Raw genomic sequence first — 20,489 nt, forward strand, 5'->3', positions numbered from 1 at the left:
ACCAGTCTCTTCCTTTCCAGCTGACGTAGGAGCTCAGGCGTGCGGGCCGGGGGTGGCTGCTCTAGGGGCCTCCAGGAGCTCCACGCTCTGGCCCTCCCCCAGCTAAAGCCACTGGGGGTTCCACTGTGACATGCCCTGGGCTCTTATTTGGGTCACATCTCAGGGCCAAGCGCCCTGGCTCTCGAGGCATTAAAGAAGCGAAGACCCTGCCTCCACAAGCCCAGGCTGGAAGAGGCAGAGGTACTCCCGAGAGGCTCTTCCCAGCCTGGGGCAGGTTCCTGGGGAGGCAGCCGCCAGGCAGGGTCCGCCTGTGAGCAGAAGACCAAGGATGAAGCCTAAACCCTGACCGTTTTAACCACCATGAGACGCAGGCCGCGTGCCCCGTGCCGGGCGGTTCCTCCTGCGGGGCTGAGCCTCCCTAACCCGAGATCCTTGGCCAGGCATCGGCCCAGGTGGGGCGATGGCCCAGACAGGGTGCGAGGTGAAGGGGGGGCTGAGGAGACTGGAGGGGGTGCAGGCACGGGGCACGCAGGCAGGGGCGCTGTCCCCAGGGGCGTGCCCTGGACCCGGGGAGGGCCTGCACCCAGTCTCCCAAGGAACAGACCCCCAGGCTCAGGACAACGTGAGTCCTTCCTGGGGTCAAGGAGAGCACCCCACCTCCACCAGAAGAAGCCCCAGGACAGGCCCCTGCAGGACGCAAAGCAGCTCAACACACGGAGGCTGAGTGTTCAAGGCTGCGTCACAGGGCGAACCCCGGAGATCTCAGAAATTCAGCAATACACATTTCACAAGCAACAAAGTTGAAAGTGTTTGTCCCAAGCTGGAAACTCTATTTTTGAGGCAAACATACCAAACGATTTGGAAAATTTCATCCCTGAGGCCCAGCGTGTGGCCATGGCTGGGACAGCAGCGGCAGGCACGTGGGGCGGTGCCCCTGCTCTCGCAGTCAGCCCGCATCACCCACCGCAAGGCAGCAGCTGCTGCTACTGTCACAATTCTGACGACTCTGACGCGCTGGCCGTGTTCTGGGGACCCGCGGGGCCATTTCCACTAACCCCGACTCCCCGGGGCTGGGCCCTGGTCTCGCTCCAGGACCGACCGGGGAATGGAAGGCTCAGCCCTAGAGCTTAGCTACGGCCCCCGGTGGCTGTCCTACCACGTGGAGCAACCCAGAGCCCCTAACAACACGGGCTGGACCCTAACAACACGGGCCACGAGGAACACAGCTTCCTGGAGACGCAGGGTTGGCAAGGCCCCGACCCTGAGAACAGGGGTGGCTCCGCTGGGGCAGCCCTGAGGCTCAGCCCCCACAGACACCCCACCTGTGGAAGTGGCGAGGCCCCTCCGTAAGGACTAACTGGCCTTCCACCGCCCTGACAGCTGCGCGCTGGGCGCCTGGCTAGTGTCCTCCTTTCCTCAATTCCGAACCTCACCAGACCTGGAGGATTTCTGAACTGGGCCAGAAGCCCCTGCCCCGTCTCTCCCCAGGGCAGGTGCGGTGACCAGCACCGATGTCCCCGCGCTGGGCAGCTCTCCCCGGCAGATGAGCCCACCACCAACCTCGGGGGAGGCCCAGGGGGGTCCTACACGCAGGCCCCCAGGGGGCAGGTGCGTTTCGGCCACTGCCCTCCCCTCTGACTCGGGAACAGGGTCCCAGCCCCCGCCTCGGTGGAAGGGCACGTTCTGGGAGCTGGAATCCCCGTGGGCTCAGAGGACCCTGACCTGAAAACACCCATTTGTGATTATCACGCGTTTTAATTTGCTCTCTGGAGATTCCGGAGGCTGCTCTCCAGGCAGGGGCGCTAGGCTGGGCTCTCCTGCAGGGGGCACTCCGTGCCGCCCTCCTCCGGCCCCCAGCACCAGCCCTTCAGTCCCTGGGGAAGGGACGTGTCCTCCAGGCCACCGGTGCCCTCCACGAGCTCCTCGTAGGCGGTCTTCTCCGCAAAGGGTCGGGGCCCAAGCAGCTCCACCATGTCGGCACACTCCAGCACCTCCTTCCCCAGCAGCCGCCTGCCCACCTGCACACCGGGCCATGTCAGGCCGTCCGCTCGGTGCCCCGCAGAGCCCCCGCCCCGACCCTGGGGACGGGCCGGCCCCACTCGCCTCGTCCACCCGCTCCCGGGAGCGCGTCAACAGGTCCAGGGTGTGCGTGTGCGCAGAGCTGACCAGCCGCCGAGCCTCCTGGTCGATGAGCTGGGCCGAGGCCTCGCTGTACGGCTTCTCCACCAGTGCCTTGCCAGGCCAGGGGAGGTCGAAGGACACCTGGCCCAGCTTCTCGCTCATCTCGAACTGCACAATCTGGGGTAGGCGAGGGGCGGGCGTGAGCCTGGCAGACGGTGCCCTGAGCCCCCTTCCCAGCCCCCGCGGACACTGCCTTACCTGGGCGTAGGCACTCTGGGTGACCTTCCTCAGGTCGTCCTGGGCCCCCGTGGTGATCTGCCCGAAGAACAGCTGCTCGGCCACCCGGCCACCCAGCATGGCGCACATGCGGTCGAAGAGCTGCTCCCGCGTGTACAGGTACTGCTCCCTGGGCAGGCACTGGGCGTATCCGAGCCCCTTGCCCCGGGGGATGATGGACACCTGCCAGATACGGCAGGCGTGCCCTGTCACCCCCAGGGTCCCCGGGTATCCCGGAGGAGGAGAGGAAACCCTGGGCCCCAGCGCTGACAGGTCACCCCAAGGATGAACACAGAAACCCCCTCTGTCCCGCCGTCCCAGGAAGCTGTGGAGGAGCCGTGCCGTCAGGGGAAAGTTTAGAGTGAGGTGAGTTTAACGTGGAACCTCCAGGTGTCAGGTGACCAGCATCCAGACCCCTCCTGGAACCAGCACCCCCCCCCCCCGCCCACCCACCCCTCAGGGAATCGTGTAACAAATTCTAGACGATTACATCCTCAAAGAGTGAAGAGGGCCGCCACCTGGAATGCACCGTGCCCACACAGCACCCCCGGGAGGGGAGTGGGCCCTGAACCACACCGCAGATGCGCAGGGGGATGGGCCAACCTTGAGCAGGGGGTCTGCGTGCTCCAGGAACCAGCCCACCACCGCGTGGCCAGCCTCACGGTAGGCCACCGTCATCTTCTCGCTGGGCTGTAGGACCTGCGTCTTCTTCTCGAGACCTGCAAGTCAAGTTCACGGCAAGAGGCAGAGGACAAACGGACAGCTGAGAGGTGGGTGCCAAGGCCCCATTCTGCACCGCGGGTGTGTTGGGGGCTGCTCAGGGCTTCCGTCCGCCCAGGACAGGCACCTGTCCCTCCACACCAGACGCTACACTGCCTTCTGCCCCACCGTGCAAGCGGCAGGTGCCTTTGGGGGCCCGTTTGTAGCCAAGGGGGTTAGCTACTCTCCGTGGCCTGACTGGCAGTGAAGCCGGACGCAGGGAGACCAGGAGCGCTCTCTATGCCGCCTACACCCAGTTGCAGGCAGGGAACAGGGCACAGAGAAGGCACCACGACTCGCGTGAGCTCAGCTTCAGGGCTGGTCAGCTCAGCGGTGCCGCCAGGACAGCGTCGAGCAGCTCTGGCGACTGCCTTGGGTCACTGACACTTGTCTGTGCACACCACACTTCAATAAAACATGAAGCAAAGACAAAGCAGCCCTGCCAACCTGCTGTCTGGAGACGGGCTGGTTCTCACAGCTGTGGGGCGGGATCATGAAGGACAGCTGCTGGCCACACGGACACCTCCCGGACCTCTGTTCCTGGGAGGGCACTCGGGAGACCTCTACCCCACACTGAAGCTTCCCAAGGAAGCACACAAAAAACCTGCCTCTCGGCCACGGGCAGCACCCGAACCTGGGTCTGACGCAGCGCCCTGGAGGTTACATCTCTTTGAAATTCTAAATGTTGCTCTAGTAAGAGCACGAAAGCTGCTGGCAGATCCCAAGTCCCAGATTTTGGTCTGGAAAACTGTCCACGACTGCAGCTCACTGAAGTGAAGCTGGGCCCCAGGGTGGGCCCGCTGTGGGTCAAAGCTGGAAACCGCCCCCCAGCACTGCCCGGCTCGCCTCCGACGACCCTCTCAACCGCCTGCTCCAAGCGCTTCTCCTGGACAAAAGGACTCAGGTGGCGGGTGGCGATCAGGGCCGCTTCGCTGCAAACATTAGAAATATCAGCACCTGACCCGGAAAAGGAGAAACAGTCCCATCAGTGCCCCAGGGCGGACTGTTAGAGGAAAATCTCCAGCAGAGGGACCAGAGCTAAACTAGGTCAAGGACTGGAAGGAAACGGGACCTGCTCTGTCAGTCACCGTTGCTTTCAGCCAGTATTTTGGTTGAACAATTTACTGAGGTATGAGTTATTTAACATAAAATCTATCCGTTTTAAGTGTACATTTCAAACACTTTTGGTAAGTTTATCAAGATGTGCGACCATTGCGCTGATCTCATTTCAGACGTTTCCATCACCGATGTGACGTATGTGGCTAATTCCTGTACACATGCCCAGCCAACCACTAACCTACTTTCTATCTCTATGGATTTGCTTCTTCCGGACGTTTCACATAAATGGAATCACATGATAGGTGGTCTTTTGTGTGCTTCTTTCACTCGACACAGTGTTTTCACGTTCATCTGCTATCGTAGCGTGTATTGGTTATTTCATCCCTTTTCACAGCTGAATGAGGTTCCATCACATGCACAGCCGCCCCGAGGCCTCCACAGGAGATAGCAAACTCCACGGACGCTCAAGTCCCTGATATAACATGGCCAGTACAGCTGGCCCTCTGTACCCACTCTACACACACCTATCCGGTCACGCACCGCTGGACACGGGTGGCCTCTACCTCTCGGCTATTATGAATTATGCTGCTGTGAACATCTGTGTAAAGCCTTTGTGTGAACAAATGTTTTCAATTCTCTTAGATACCGAGGAGTGGAACTGGGGTCATACGGTAACTGTCCTTCACTTCTGGAAGAACTGCCAGGTGGATCCCCGTGGCCACACTATCTTACATCCCCACCAGCACCGTGTGAGCACGGCCGCCTCCCTACAGCCCTGGCGACTCATGCATCTGCCTCTTACGGCCATCCTGGTGGGCGTGAGGCAGCACCACACTGTGGTTTTGATGTGCATTTTCCTACCATCACTGAGCACCTGCTCATGTGCTTTCTGGCCACCTGCAGACCTTCTTTGGAAAAATGTTCAAATCCTTTTCCCATGTTTAAATCGGGTTCTTTAAATATTTTGGATTATAAACCCCTACGAGATGCATAATCTCCAAATAGTTTCTTCCATTCTGTGGGCTGTCTTCTCACCACCTCAGTAATGTCCCTTGACGCACAAAAGATTTTAATTTTGCAAAAGTCTAATTTGTTTTCTCACTTGTTGCTTGTGCTTTAAGAAACCATTGCCAAATCCAAGGTCACGAAGATTTTCTTTTAAGACCTTTATAGTTCTAGCTCCACAGTTTAGGTCTCTTATCCATTTTGACTTGACCGTTGCATGTGGTCTAAGGTCTAGTTTCGTCCTTTTGCTTGTGGACACCGTCGTCCCAGCGCATTTGATTGAACAAACTATTCTTTCCCCATCAAATGGTCTTCACACCCTTGACAAAAACAACTGACCAAGGACTTCCCTGGTGGCACAGTGGTTGAGAGTCCGCCTGCCGATGCAGGGGACACGAGTTCGTGCCCTGGTCTGGGAAGATCCCACATGCCGCGGAGCGGCTGGGCCCGTGAGCCATGGACGCTGAGCCTGCGCGTCCGGAGCCTGTGCTCCGCAACGGGAGAGGCCACAACAGTGAGAGGCCGGCGTATCGCAAAAGAAAAAAAAAAAAAGTGAGTAGCCCCCGCTCGCCACAACTAGAGAAAGCCCGCACGCAATGAAGACCCAACGCAGCCAAAAATAAATGAATAAAATAAATTAAAAAAAACAACAACTGACCGAGATGCACAAGCGCACATCTAGGCTCCCAGTTCTACTCTACTGGTCGACACCCACCCTTGCGCCAGCAGCCCCCTTCTGTTTGCTGGAGCTTTGTAGTAAGTTCTGCATTAGGGAAGTGTGTCTTCCATCTCTGCTCTGCACAGACTGTGCTGGCTCTTCAGTCCCCTGGAAGCTCCACGGGGAGGTTAGAATCAGTTTTTCCCTTTCCAGCTTTAACAACGTACAAAGGTTCTGTTCCTACACAGCCCCTCCCACCTTCACAGGTTACTTTTTTTTTTTATGTCGTGTGCCCATTAACACAGACATGTCTTTATGGGTTTAAGCACCTGCCCTTTAAATCATAAAGGGAACACAGAGGAGCTGCAAACCATAAACACACAGGATGCTGGCCTTTACGTTTACCTATGCAGTTGCCTCTCCCAGGGCTATTTCCCCACACAGCTTCGAGTCACTGGCCAGCGCCCTTTCATTTCAGCCCAAAGGACTCCAGCATTTCCTGGAGGGCAGGTTTAAATATAGTAAGTTCCCTCAACTTTAAAAAACAATCTAGGAATGCCTTTATTTCTCCTTCCCTATTGAAGAACCGTCTTGCCAGATCCATGGCCTTCTGGCCTCATGGTCTCCAAGAAGAATCGGCTGTTAACCTTACTGAAGACCCGTCCCCACTAGGTGTCCCTTCTGTCTGGTTGGCTTCAACAGTCTCTCGTTATCTCTGACCAACATGAATTACACTGTATCTCAGTGTGGACGTCTCTGGGTTTATCCCTACTTGGAGTTTATTCAATTTCTTGGACGTGGAGACTCAGGTCTGTCATCCAATTTGGGAAGTGCTGAATCATGACCCCTTCAATGGGCAGCATGCCAAGGGGACAAGACGTCACTGCACTATGTTCCCGGGGTGGCAGGAGTTCAAACAGGCACAAGCCAGCGTTGGGGTTAATCATCTCTGAGGCCTCCGATATGTCCGTCAGACTCAAAAGTTCTAAGGACAAGGGTAGCACATGCCAGGACCAAGTGGCACAACCAGATACCACCCACCGACATGTCCAGACCCACACGGCCCACCTGGCCACACTCACCTGTGAAGCCTGGAGTGAGGGCCGCAACCTTCCTCGCCAGGGCGTCCTCACTGAGGCTCTCGTCCAACTTGAGTGGACGCAGGTGGACCCTGAAGATGGACGACCTGCCTTTGATGTCAGGGGGGCCTAACAGAGAGAGAGGCACTGAGGGCCAGGGCGGGGCCACCTGCAGCCACTTCACTGCAAGGGCCCTCCCCTGCGTGTCTGTGCTGCACACTTGGCTGTCCGACCCGGGCCAGGGAGCTCCCTGCGGCAGAAACGACCCACAGGTCACGTACGTTCAGCTCTTCAACACATCAAAGAACTTCCTGACCGTGGAGCCTCTGGCCCACGCAAATCCATCCCAGGACAGGGACCCAACCACAAGCAAAACTCTGGCTGCCCTGGCAGCCGGGTGTCCGCGCAGGACTCAAGTCCTAAACTCCCAGGATCTCCTCACCAGTGGAAAGGGCCAGGGTGAATGCTTCCTCGCTAACGGCGCACAGAAAGTAAAAGCCGAAGGATCCAAGTCTGTCACCTCGCTCCCACCTGCATGGACAGCAGCGACCTTCCCCCAGCCCCAAGTACACCTGTTCTTCCCAAAGTGGGGGGCACCCACGCACCTCCACCGTTTTCACAACACTGTATTAACGGCTTTAGGACCCCGATCAAAATCTTCTCCAGATACACAGCTAAAGATCTAACCCAACTTTTAACCCAAAGGAAGGAAAAGCCAAGCCTCAGCACCCAGGCAACCAGCACACTCACCAATGCAAATCTGACGGTCAAACCGGCCGGGCCGCGTCAGGGCCAGGTCAAGGATGTTGGGGCGGTGGGTGCCCGCCAGCACCATGACGCTCGTGGTAGAGCTGAACCCTGGACATGAGAAGCAGGTGAGCCCAAGGAGGGGGCCCAGGCAGCAGGAGACTCTCCTCTTCCCAGGGCTCCTCCCCTGCGCAGCTGGCCCCGTCTTCCCAGGACCCCTGCCACCCACCCCGGAAGCCCCACGCTGGGCCTGCTTCTCCTGCGGGCCCGCAGCCCACTGCACAGGCCGCTCAGTGTGGGGCGGACACTCACGCCCAGGGCTAGCTCTGACCTGTCTCAGGAGGCAACCAGTGGCTCTGGTCCCCGCGGCCCCCAATGCTGACTGAGGCACACGTGCACTGGTGGGTAACCAGACGTTCCTCAGGCCACGGACGCCCATCCTAATTCATTACTGGTCTATTACGGCCAGCCTCTGACACCATGCGGCGAGCTGCAGGGGCCGGGCAGAGCCTCCACCATCGGGGCCCTGGGCCGCTGCGGAGACCTCCCTCCACCCAGGCCCCGGACGGCTTGCTGGGCTCAGGGAGCCTGACTGGAAGGCAGGCGGGGCGGCGGTGGCCTGAGCTCACCCAGCACTCATCTGCAGAAAGGCCTGCTCACGGGGGCCCTCGGCCACCTCTGGGACCTGGGATTCAGGATCGCTCCCTGATAAGAGGGGCTCCCCGTGCCTCAACTGTGCGTGCAGACGTGTGGTTTCTGCGAAGCACCTGCCTTCCTCCTGGGAGGCTGGGATCGTAGCACGTACTGGGCAGAGGCTGCCACGTGACCAGCCCCCAGGGGAAACCCCACTCCCGAGTGTCACCCAGCCTGCTGCCACGGAAGTAGCTGCATCCTGTGACTCCAGGGCTCCAGAGGCTGTGACCAGCTTCCCTGGCCACCAGGCACCTGCTCCCCACTCAACCGTGGTCCTGAATCCAACTAAACATGGAGTCCTCCCGGCGAATCACCAAACCCTGGGTCATGTCGGGGACCCCAACACAGCCCCAAAGCCAAAGCGACGACAAGACCTGCCAAAGGTCCGACAAAAGCTTCTCCAAATCTGGAAACTAGTAAGAACGCCTAGACACTTCCCGCGAAGCTTCGGCAGGGCTGCCGGGCTGTCACGCGGAGCTGGGACCTCCCCGAGCAGTGGTCCCCAGGGGGGAGAGCGGAGAGGGGTTCTGGGCCAGGAGGCGGCCCGGGTCAGAGGCCAACGTGGAAGGAGCCTAGGTGTCGGCCCCGTCCTGCGCTGAGCTCTGAGGGCAGCTCCCTCCACTGTGTGTGCCGAAAACAGCCTTCCTCAAAACACAGCAAGCAGGGGTTCTCGCCCGGGAAGGTCCCGCACAGAGGAAGGCCTGGGGGACGGTCGTGCAGCCGCTCACCGTCTAGCTCCACGAGCAGCTGGTTCAGGGGTTCTCCTGCTCGCTCTGGCCCCCAAAGTGCCCACGGCCGCAATTCCTGCCCATCGCGTCAATCTCCTCAACAAACAAGACACAGGGAGCATTTATTCAGGCCATTGCATACACGTCACGGATGTGAAACAGGAGTCCACGCAGGGTCTGCTTTGCCACTGGTACCAACACAGGACTAAAGAGCTCACCAAGCTGAGCCCTCGCCTCTGGCACTCGATTCTCATCTCAGCTGCTCTGCCTGCCCGCCCGGGTCCCCCTGCACATCTGTGCTCTGCGCCTGTTGCCAGGGTCCCACACGAAGCCCAGGGCAAGGACAAGGGCGCATCCACCTACCCGAGCTGGACCGACGCCGACAAACATTTCCAGGAACTCGGACCCGTTCCCGGTGATGAAGGGCACACTGGCCTCCCCTGCAGTCGCCTTGGCGAGAAGCGTTTTGGCGGTACCAGGAGGACCAGTGAGCATGGCTCCCTGAAACAGAAAGGCAATGCCTGGTTCTGAAAGGGTACAGACGGAGCCGAGGAGACAGTCACGTTCTACTGAACAGGCGTTTTCTAGGCCTGCTCCACGCGGGTCGGCTAAGGTTTGCTTTCGGTGTGATACTTCCTGCTTGTAAAGTGAACGCACGTTCACCATGAAATGTTCAAACGCTGCAGACATGGGAAAGCCCCCCACACCCCCAGTCCAGCCGAGCAGGTTATCTCTTCAGGCAACGCTCCCAGGGCAGGGCTCGTTGGATCTCGCGGTCTGATGTTTAACGGTCTTTGCCAAACTGCCCTACGAAACACACCAACTCACACCAGGACGAACAAGAGCCCACGCCCCAGACCTGGTCACGTGATTCTGTCCAGCTCGTCCACCGGCAGCTGTGAAGGCGGCACCTGTGTGTGGTCACTGGCACCTGTGCTTCCTGATCGACAACCTGCCTTTTTCTACGCTTACTTAAGGTTGAAATTCATAATTCACGCCCCAGAAACACACCTCAGTGCTCCTTTCGGGGTTACCATTACACGTGAAAAACGAGGAGAGATTTAAACGGGGCTCCTATTGCTCCATTTCTAGTCGAGGGTGTGGGTTAATATCTACTTATTTCAAAGGAGACTCTAAGGTTGTTTTTTTAAGTCTTTAAGGACAAAACTAAAATACGTAAAGGGAGGGAGGAGGGAGCCACAAAACTCAAAACCACAAGGCGTCAGGGCCCCACGTCCCCGTGAACGTGGATGCGGATTCGCAGAGGGTCTCCTCAAGGCAGGGCACCTTCCGTGCCCCCCACACCCGGCTTTCCAGCCAGCTCTCACCAGGTGGTCAGACAGAAGTACAAACCTCCTGCCCACAAAGCCCCAGCGGTCAGTCATGCTCTCCTGTTGTTCAGGGCACGCTGGGGGAAGCACGGGGCCACCAGGAAGGTCAGTGAGGTGAGCACCACCCACCCGAGAGCTCGGAGCCTGGTCCAGGGCCCAGGGACGTCTCGAGGGGTCTGTGAATCTATTCCGTGTGAGACGCAAACCTTTCTGGGAAAAGGACTCACAGCTTCAGCCAGGCCCGCAAAAGGTCGATGCCCAGGGGCACCCACAGGTAGAGGAGTGGCCAGAATCACCGTAGCTCCACTTCCTCCGCACAGCACCCCAACCTGCATCCACACCGCACACCTGTCCCACTACTTGCTCGTGGGCTTCCCGAGAGGCAGCTGCATCTGATCCCAGACCCATTTACGAGAGTTGTACTTGATAGTTTGTTTTTTTTTTTTTGGCCACACTACACTGCTTGCAGAATCTTAGTTTCCCAACCAGGGATTGAACCCGGGCCACGGCAAGGTAAGCCCCAAGTCCTAACCACTAGACCGCCAGGGAATTCCATGTGCTTATTTTAATTATATACTTTGATAATAAGTAATGGTAAAGAAAGCTGTTTTTTCAAAAACAAAGTTGAAGGCTTTAGATAATAAAGTAATAAACGCAAACTGTTAAAGAAAAATGCTGTCAAACTGAATGGATAGAAAACTGAAAGAGTAAGAAAAAGTCATAAAAATATAGGATCCTGCACTCAGATTGCTTCTACGTTCTCAGTTCATTTTAAAGAAACAAAACTATAGACGTTAATTGCTTTGTGCAAGATATTTAACAGAGAATTTGATCACTGGGGCCAAACTCAAAGGAAGGCCTGTGCTCTAAACGAGACACCACACCAACAAAGACGTATGTTTGCGCTTGAAGGTGAAATAAACACACTCCAGGTGGGCGTGCACTGTCCCTATGATTCCAGTTTTATAGTTTAAAACAGCTGATCAGATAAGAGGATTTTCACTTTACTACTCTGCAAATGCGATTTCCACTCTCCACTGTGATTAATAAGACACAGTATCATTACCAAAAGCTACACTGTCCCAGCTCTGTCCACAATGAACCAGGGCGAAGCTCAGAGCATCATGTTTTCTCAAATCAGTACCTTTGGAATTTTGGCCCCAAGGTCCTGATACTGCTTGGGATTCTTCAGGAAATTCACAAACTCCATGATCTCCAACTTGGCTTCTTCGCAACCAGCCACGTCTGCAAAGCGCACGCCGACGTTGTTCTTCATGATCTTGGCTGTGGTCTCGCCAACGGTAAAGAGGCCCCCTCCTCTCCTGCCATGCCCAGCCCCCATCGGGCCCCTCCTTGCGACATAGAGGAGGATTCCGATCAGGAGAAAGGTGGGCACCAGGCTTCGCAAGAAAGACCTAGAAAGTCCAAGAAAACCATCTGTCACATTCCCTTGAGAGACAAGCCAGAAACACTGCCTCCAGGCCATGAACAGTGGACGGCTCCAGAACTTGGTTTTGCTACACAAAAGGGAACAGGTTTTTTTGTGTGTTTTTTGCGGTACGCGGGCCCCTCACTGTTGTGGCCTCTCCCGTTGCGGAGCACAGGCTCCGGACGCGCAGGCTCAGCGGCCATGGCTCACGGGCCCAGCCGCTCCGCGGCATGTGGGATCCTCCCGGACCGGGGCACGAACCCGTGTCCCCTGCATGAGCAGGCGGACTCTCAACCACTGCGCCACCAGGGAAGCCCCAACAGTTTGTTTTTTAATGTGCCAACCTGTATATGCAGCTTCCCCCATCCACGCACACCTACCTGCTCGATTTCACCTGTGGGGCGGGCAGGGCAGCTGCGGCCCCTCCCTCAGAACCCCTCCAGACCCAGCACAGCCTCCCCGCAGCTGAACCCTTCCCGGCCCACTGCACAGTCCTCAGGCTGCCTAGCTAAACATTTCCCCGGTCAATTCTTTCCTCAATAAAAACAGAGCCAACAAATTTATCTTCCACCACAGACACCGTGACTATCGGAGAACGCCTGTAACACGCCTGAGCGGGTACAGCAGGAAGTGCTGCGTGGCCAGTACCGGGCCCAGCTGCGCCCACTCACCCATCGCTCTCGGTGGTGTAGACCACGGCCGTCTGCTCCGGGAGCTCGATGCCCAGTTCCCAGTGGACGGTCTCCAGGTTGCGCTCGAAGGTGTGCACGCTGCCGATGTTGAACCACACAAACTTCTACAGAGACCAAGGCGCCAGGCGCTGTAGGGGGTGCCCCCCACAGCCGCCACCCCTCCCCAGCGCCTCTCCCAGCAAAGCCCGGAGCAGCTCTGACAGGCCACCTGTCCTGGCCCCAAACCACAGGCTCAGGTCTGAGGTCGAAGTATAAATGCCCATCGACAGCTGACGTCGTCTTCCTCCGTCATTTTATTCTTCCCCCTTCCAGATCTCAGCTGGCAGCTGGCACGTGTTACTCGGCAAAACTGAAGCACTGTTATAGCTTTATGAGGGTCCTGCGCTACGCGGAAGACTGTTCCTGTCGTGTCACCAAAACAAACGAGCACAAGTGGGTGCTGGAAAGTGAAACCAGGGAAGGCATTTCTCCAAAAAAAACAGAAAACTATACCTTCTTTTTGGCCACGAGGCTTGCGGGATCTTAGTTCCCCGACCAGGGATTGAACCTGCGCCCTTAGCAGTGAGAGCTCAGAGTCCTAACCACTGGACCACGAGGGAATTCCCAGAAAACTACACCTTACGCTAAAACCAAAACCTACGTCTAGGACACCGGCCTTGAACCCAGCCCTCACCTCAGACGATGTCCCAGGGGCAGTAATAACACCCACAAACTGTTTGTTCACAACTTCCAGCCGGTCCACCTAGAAAAGAGACGAGCAGTCAGAAGAGCTGAGGTCCCAGGCAGGGCACGGCATAGCAACCCTGGGCCTCTTCCTCAGATGAGCCTCACACACACGGGCTGCGCCTCTCTCCGAGGGCAGCTCACACTCCGCAGGACAGGTCTTGGTTTTGTTTCCTACTAACATGGACAATTTTAGCCTGGGATTATTTTAATAAACAAGAACCAATGCAAGAAGAGGGATTAAAATGTGGCACATCTGAGCACTAAGCCTCTAAACTGGCTTTAAAAATCCCAAAGGAGGGCTTCCCTGGTGGCGCAGTGGTCGGGAGCCCGCCTGCCGATGCAGGGGACGCGGCTTCGTGCCCCGGTCCGGGAAGATCCCACGTGCCGCGGAGCGGCTGGGCCCGTGAGCCATGGCCGCTGAGCCTGCGCGTCCGGAGCCTGTGCTCCACAGCGGGAGAGGCCACAGCAGTGAGAGGCCCGCGTACCACAAAAGAGAAAAAAAAAAAAAAAATCCTGAAGGAGGGAAGTTCCCTGGTGGCCTAATGGTTAGGATTCTGGGCTTTCCAGGTTCAATCCCTGGTCGGACAGCAGGCACCACAAGAAAACAGTGCCGACGAGAATGAAAGTGCAGCGCCAAGGCCTGCTAGCTGCTGTCGCCTAAACAGCCCGCTGCCCAGAAGGCACAAGCCCTCTGGGGAGCTTCAGACATGGCCTGCTGTCAACACCACCATAACCACTGGAAACACCACAGCTCCTCCTGGAAACAACGGGAAAACTGAGGATTGCACGCCAAGGACACGATCCTGAGTGTGGAACCTCACTACCACCCGACGCCTGTAACACAGCTGAAACCACGGCAAACAGGACTCCAGGCGACTGCCCGCCCTGGCTTCTCCGCCAGCACGCGGAGCCCCAGCCAGCCAGGCCCCGCCAGCTCTCAGGTTCATGGAGGCGAAGACATGGCGCATCCTCCCTGCCCCGTGGGACCCCTGCCCAGCTGATCCCTCACACTTCCCCCAGCGCGGTGCACCACTGCCGGAGTGTGCAACAGGACAGTCAGACAGAGGGTGTAAAGGAGTGAGCAGCTCTGCTTTCAGACTGGCCAGGAGAATCAAAAAAAAAGGCCAGCCTGAGTTAGCAGATGGTGATTTCTTTCTTTATACTTTTTATTTCCCCAAATTTTTTTGCAGCAAGCATGTATTACATCTGTAACCAGGAAAAAAAACAATGCTGTTTTAAAATGAAGATTGCTGGGACTTCCCTGGTGGTCCAGTGGCTAAGACTCCGCGCTCCCAATGCAGGGGTCCCGGGTTCGATCCCTGGTCATGGAACTAGATCCCACATGCCACAACTAAGAGCTCGCGTGCCGCAACTAAGGAGCCCGAGTGTCATAACTAAGAAAGATCCAGCACACGGCGATGACGATCCTGCGTGCTGCAACTAAGAGCCAAATAAATATTAAAAAAAAAGCATTCCCCCGAGTAAAGAAAAGGTGGGCACACAGAGGCTTGAGACAAAAATCACTTTCTCCACGAGGCGACCCACCCGCAGCCAGCCAACAAGAGCAGACGCAGGGCCCGAGCACAACATTCACACCAGTTCAGGATAAAAGCCCGAGCCGCCCCACGACGCACATGGCCCCACTGCAGCAAGCCCAACGCAAAGCCATGGAAGCCCGAAGGCCAGAATGATCCCAGGAACAGCCAGACATATTATAGGATAGAGGGAAGATGTGCATAAACATTAAGGACAAAACACGAGCCTTCAAAGAAGTCTTACGTTGGTAGCGAATCATGTAAGCACTCCTCCCAACGAGCTTTCATGGGCCCCGCTCCACTTCTTGCTCCTGGCTACCCGAACAGGAGACATTTCCCAGGAGAAACACACCCGCTGAATATTCACTTCACCCACCCACATCACCAAACTACGCTGTAACTTCACAAACAGATTTGTCGAGGCTTCAGATCCACACAAGCTATGGAGGTGCTGAGCCCCGAAGACAAAGGGAGGGAGGGAGGCCACGTCCACAAACGAGTGAAGGGAAGGAAATACCAGGCCCACCCACGCACGGGCCACCGGCCGCTCACCTCCCCAGACTAACTCAAAATCAATGAACGCTTTAAAAAAAAAAAAAAAAAAAAAAAATCCTCCAGTGGGGACTTCCCCGGCGGTCCAGTGGTTAGGACGCTGTGCTTCCACTGCAGGGGGCAAGGGTTCAATCCGTGGTCGGGGAACTAGGATCCCACATGCTGCACGTGTGTCCAAAAATAAATTAATTACCTAACTTAATTAAAGAATTAAAAAATTCTCAAATGTACAATTTTGACAATCTGATTTGTCAAGTGTCCCTTTTACCATTTTGTTTTCGTTTTTGTTTTTGTTTTGGAGCTGTTGGTTTTCTGAGTCTGTGTTTCTTCTACTCCTCTTAAAGAACTTCTCAAACCCACTGGGACAAAATGATGAGGTTCTGGTACTTTGAGAGCACACACCACACTCACAAAAGCAGCCATACTGTCAACCCAGGAGAGGAAGAGTAAGGCAGAAGCGGGTTTTCTTCCTGACTTCAGCTTGGTGAGACCAGCATGCGCCGCCACGTCCTAACTGCCTTCTGCTCTGCACTGCACACAGGGTCTCCCGAGAAGCGCTGAGCACAGCCCACAGCCCGCCCCCGGGGGCACACGTGCCCCAAACTAACTGCAGTCTACACGAGATCTCTGTTCTGCTTTCCAAACATGAGACTCAGCTTGGCCCTCAGATGTGCAGAAACAAAGGTTTGTTCCCATGCATCGCCAAAGATTCACCCAGCAGCAACTTCCTACTGAAAAGAGTTTCTCTTTCACCACCTACACCGATAGATCAAAACTGTAAAGGCGTGGGGCAGGTAACCCAGAAATGGGGAGAGCTAAGTGTGACTGAATGTGGAAGCCAGAAAACGAGAGGTCCAGGCCTCCTGAGCCATCATGCACCCTGTCCCCACTCCCCATGATGCAGGACACCAAGGAAGCCACACTCACCTCGGTTCCTGTGACCTTATGCTGCCAACGATGGTAAGAGAAAGACAGGTACCTTTGGGTGGTTTTGAACACAGCCACTGGGAAACTGACGTCTGTCTCTTCCACAGAGCCAACTGCTGAAAGCGGATTCCCAGGAGGCACTGAAACGGGAAAGAGAATTAGCTTCCCCTGCAATCCGATGGGGCATCTTCTCACAGCGGCAGTTACAGGCGCAAAGGGACCAGGATTTGGGCTGGGGTGTAAACCTAAGTCCTTTATCTGCTTTATCTCATTAAAAATATGATTCAAACAGGAGAAGAAGAAACTAAATGCAATGCAGAGGTACACGAAGAGTTTTTTTTTAATTTATTTATTTTTTATTTTTGGCTGCGTTGGGTCTTCGTTGCTGCACTTGGGCTTTCTCTAGTTGCAGCGAGTGGGGCTACTCTTTGTTGCGGTGCACGGGCTCCTCATTGCGGTGGCTTCTCTTGTTGTGGAGCACGGGGCTCTAGAGCACAGGCTCAGTAGTTGTGGCGCACGGAGTTACTTCCTCCGCGGCATGTGGGATCTTCCCAGACCAGGGCTCGAACCCATGTCCCCTGCACTGGCAGACGGATTCTTAACCACTGCACCACCAGAGAAGCCCCATGAAGAATTTTTATAGCTACAGCTGTCAAAAAACAAAACAAAACAAAACTAATCACTTCCTGCCTGAGGCAATTTTAGTCACTGAAATTTTTACAGCCTCAAAAACAAACATTATTCTAACATTAAAATCATATGAAATTTAAAAAGCAGAGTATTATGATTTATCTTTGATCAGCCACAGGTTAGTATTTTTGTCAGGAAAGCAAATGTTTTTCCTAGACGTTGTATTTTCTATAGTTCTCAAAGAGGAAAACAACACTTTTTACCATAAGCTGCTAACAATACTTAACATCAATTCAGGACAGAACTAGAGACAATTTCGGTTTTTCACTATCACAGGTCAAAAGCCATTACAGCAAAAACGAGCACAATAAAAGCCACCATACTAAAAAACAAGCTCTAAGCACACTCACTAACCTACTACTAACTGTATCCAAAAAAACCCCAACCTAACCAAAGATTTGGATTGTTCCCAATATTTTGTTACAGTGAAACTGGATCCACAGGTGACGACACTTGCGTTATTCCAGTCGTGCCATCTTTCATGGTGAGGCAGGCTATTCCCCAAAGCAAACTCATTCCCTAGTGATTATTAATTTGCTCGTAAGCCACATTATTCACACATCCCTATCAAAGGCCACAGAGCACTAAAAAGTAAGGTAAAGCTATGAGAAAGATACTAAAATCAGGGAAAACTCCAAACAGGGAGGCTCAGGAAGGAGACATGGCGGTTAACAGTGATGAGGCTCCTGGAGCCTCTGCGCCATGAATGCCACCTCCCCACCGTCGCAAGTCACCGCGCACAAGGGGACCAGAACCTGATGTCACAAAGGCTGTCACTGTGAGGGGAAGTCTAGGCAAAGGCACAGAGAAGGTGGTGGTCCTGGGCCCTGGTTGGGTGCAAGGCGCTTCGGTCACCTCCTCCGCTCTTCAGTGCCCACCCTGAGGAAGCAGGTGCTGCCATCCCCCTGCGGGGTGGGAACGCAGAAGTTCAGAGAGGCTGGTAAGCGCCTGAGGTAAGGTCACTGGGAGCTGGAGGTGTGTGACGAGGATTCTGGCGCCCAGTCTCGCTGTCAGGCGGCCTCCAGCCCTAGAAGGACAAAGTATGATCTTCAGGCCTCCAAAACTTGAGAAAATATCCAATTCCTTTATTTTAATTTATAATTTAGTCTTTTTCTGATTTGGTTAGGGGACCACATTAGGTCAGATGCAGCTCTCAAAGACAGGGGTCTACCACCCATTCTTGGTGTTTGGATATGCAAAGCCAACACGTGAAGCTGTGCACAGCAAGTCTCCCTTTAACAAGCAAAGTACCACGGTCCTTTCTTTGTAAGATCACAAATCAGGTGACCCTGGCACACAGGTACAGCCCCACCAGGCGCCTGTGAATCTGCCCGCAGCTCAATCCTCACTTCCTTCAGAAGTCGATTACCCCGCCTAAGATAACGTGACATTTACCCTCCTCCACCCCTTCTCTTCGTTTCCTACTTCCTTTGTTCTGCTTCCTCTTCCTTCATACCTCATATAACCGCCTAACATGCTACCGACACATTTGTTGTCTTGTGTGGCAGGAACCATGTAGGAAGCTCATTGAATGAAAAAATAACTCTTAGAAACTTCCAGAACATAAGATTCCCCTTGAGGAGTGCTGACTATAGTTGAAAGGGCACATCTTTTAACTATAAAGCAGTCTGCTACTTCATCTCCAGCCTTCACATGCCCCCCTCAGCCTACAAGTCACCAAGCCCTCAAAGGAGAGCAGCTCATGGGGCAAAGCCCTCGCCTGTCCTGTTCCCTGTGACATGCCCTGGCTAGCAGACTCCACAGATGAACAGAACAGCTCAGTCTGGGGAGGAACCCAAAGATCATGCAACTTCCTCCCTTCATAACTAAAGCCACTGAGGTCCACGGAATTCATGACACACCTGTGCTGCACCCCGTCAATTACTGCCTTCCACCCGGTTAACAACTAGAACAGCCCCCTGCAATGCTGAGTGCCACGTGGCCACAGGTGAAAGGCTCTGCTTTCACTGATATTGCGGAAACAACCTGAAACTGACGTGCACCAGCTCCGAAATGAACAGAGATGAGAGGGAAAAGTTCACTCCTTAAGACAGGACAGAAAATGAACCCATGGAACCCTTCTCTGTCTTTCAATACTGTCTGAAAACCAAGATAACTTTCTCCGATCAAAATCCGGAGGCTCCACATTAGTCTCTCAGAAAAGAATTCAATGTGATCACTGCTCCCTGGGATGTACAAAAACAAACCTTAAAATATGGTGTATTTCAGAGTATCTAACCCACGGGAAGGCGTACAATACAGGAGTATCTAAAAGCGAAGATGCCGACCAGTTGTGGCCTTACGTTTCCTCGCCTATAAAATAGAGTTAGAACAGCTCCTACCTAAAGGACGGGTATAAGACTTAAAGGAGACAGTCCCCGTAAAGCCCTTAGCACGGAAGCCCTCAAAAAATGTTAGTTATGATTAGAGTGGCAGAACTGGACTGGACGAATGCTGTTCGAATAAAAACCACATAACACTTGACAAAACTTTTTCACGTCCGTCATCATAACGGAGAGCAACCCTGCGAGATAGTGCACAAGTCATATCACCGCTGAGCCCAGGAGGAAACCACCTCGCGGTCGGAGCGGGCGCCCGAGGAGACACGGTAGGTTCGCAGCGGAGCGAGGCCTGAACGCAATTCGCTGCACGCGGCTCTTGGGAGAGCGGAATGAGGACGCGCGGGCAGTGGGCAGGGCGCTGAGAGGCAGCGGGAACTTTCGAAGAAAAGGGCGGGGGCTCGGAGGACAGACGGAGACCGGTTCGGGCGAGCGTCAGCCTGCTCAGCCGCGGGGATGGGCTGGAGCCCCGGGGCCAGCCGGCCGGGGGTGTGGTCGCCGCCGCCGCGCCTCCGCCTCTCGGTGCCCGGGTTCCCGCACCCGGTTCCCGCGCCCCGCTCCCCCGCGCTGGCCGGGGGATGTGGTAGCCGCCGCCACACCCCCGCTACTCGGTGTCCCGGTTCCCACACCCGGTCCCCGCGCCGGCCGGCGCAGCTGGATGGCGTCATCGCGGCGTCGAGCGCAGCCACCGCCCCTGCCGCCCAGAACCGGAGGGCAACGCCTCCCCGCTCACCTGCTGGGCGGTTCCGAGGGCCCTCACGCCTGCCCCAGCCGTCCTGCCGCTTCGTGAGCCACCGCCGCATCGCCACAGCACGGCGAGCGGCACGGCCACCGCCCTGCTGCCGGCCGCCGCCACCAGCCACTGCAACATCCAGTGCAGCGGCGAATAGGTCATAGGGCGCCACACCCCCAGCCGACCGCCGGGTGCCTGACGCATGCGCGGTGAGGCCAAGACGACGGCGCGGGGACCTCTCCTTAGGTGTCTACCCTACGGCCTGACGCGGATCTCAACCTGCGCGCCGCCCTGGCCCGCGGTGACCGACGCGAGGGAGGTGCTGAGGGGACATCCAGCGCCTTTAGATTTATTTTAAATCCGGCGTCTCCAAGGACAGGTATTTCCGGGGTCCTCCATGGGAAGCGGCT

At 55.8% G+C, this 20,489-nt stretch overlaps 1 protein-coding gene across 1 annotated transcript; it reads right to left on the reverse strand.

Moving 5' to 3' along the window:
* Positions 1–1,802: 1,802 nt before the first annotated feature.
* Positions 1,803–20,217, reverse strand: LOC309977087 (mitochondrial inner membrane m-AAA protease component AFG3L1-like; the record flags this gene model as incomplete). The annotated part of the gene is given in 17 exon segments (XM_082863009.1): positions 1,803–2,018; positions 2,104–2,298; positions 2,380–2,580; positions 3,001–3,116; positions 3,991–4,113; positions 6,961–7,086; positions 7,708–7,815; positions 9,126–9,155; positions 9,158–9,251; positions 9,255–9,278; positions 9,489–9,626; positions 11,601–11,871; positions 12,557–12,681; positions 13,251–13,319; positions 14,313–14,335; positions 16,370–16,457; positions 20,080–20,217. Coding segments are annotated over 17 exon segments (2,085 nt in total).
* Positions 20,218–20,489: the final 272 nt, after the last annotated feature.

This window comes from Leucopleurus acutus, assembly GCF_964270905.1.
Source record: "Leucopleurus acutus genome assembly, chromosome: 20".
Lineage (NCBI taxonomy): Eukaryota > Metazoa > Chordata > Mammalia > Artiodactyla > Delphinidae > Leucopleurus > Leucopleurus acutus.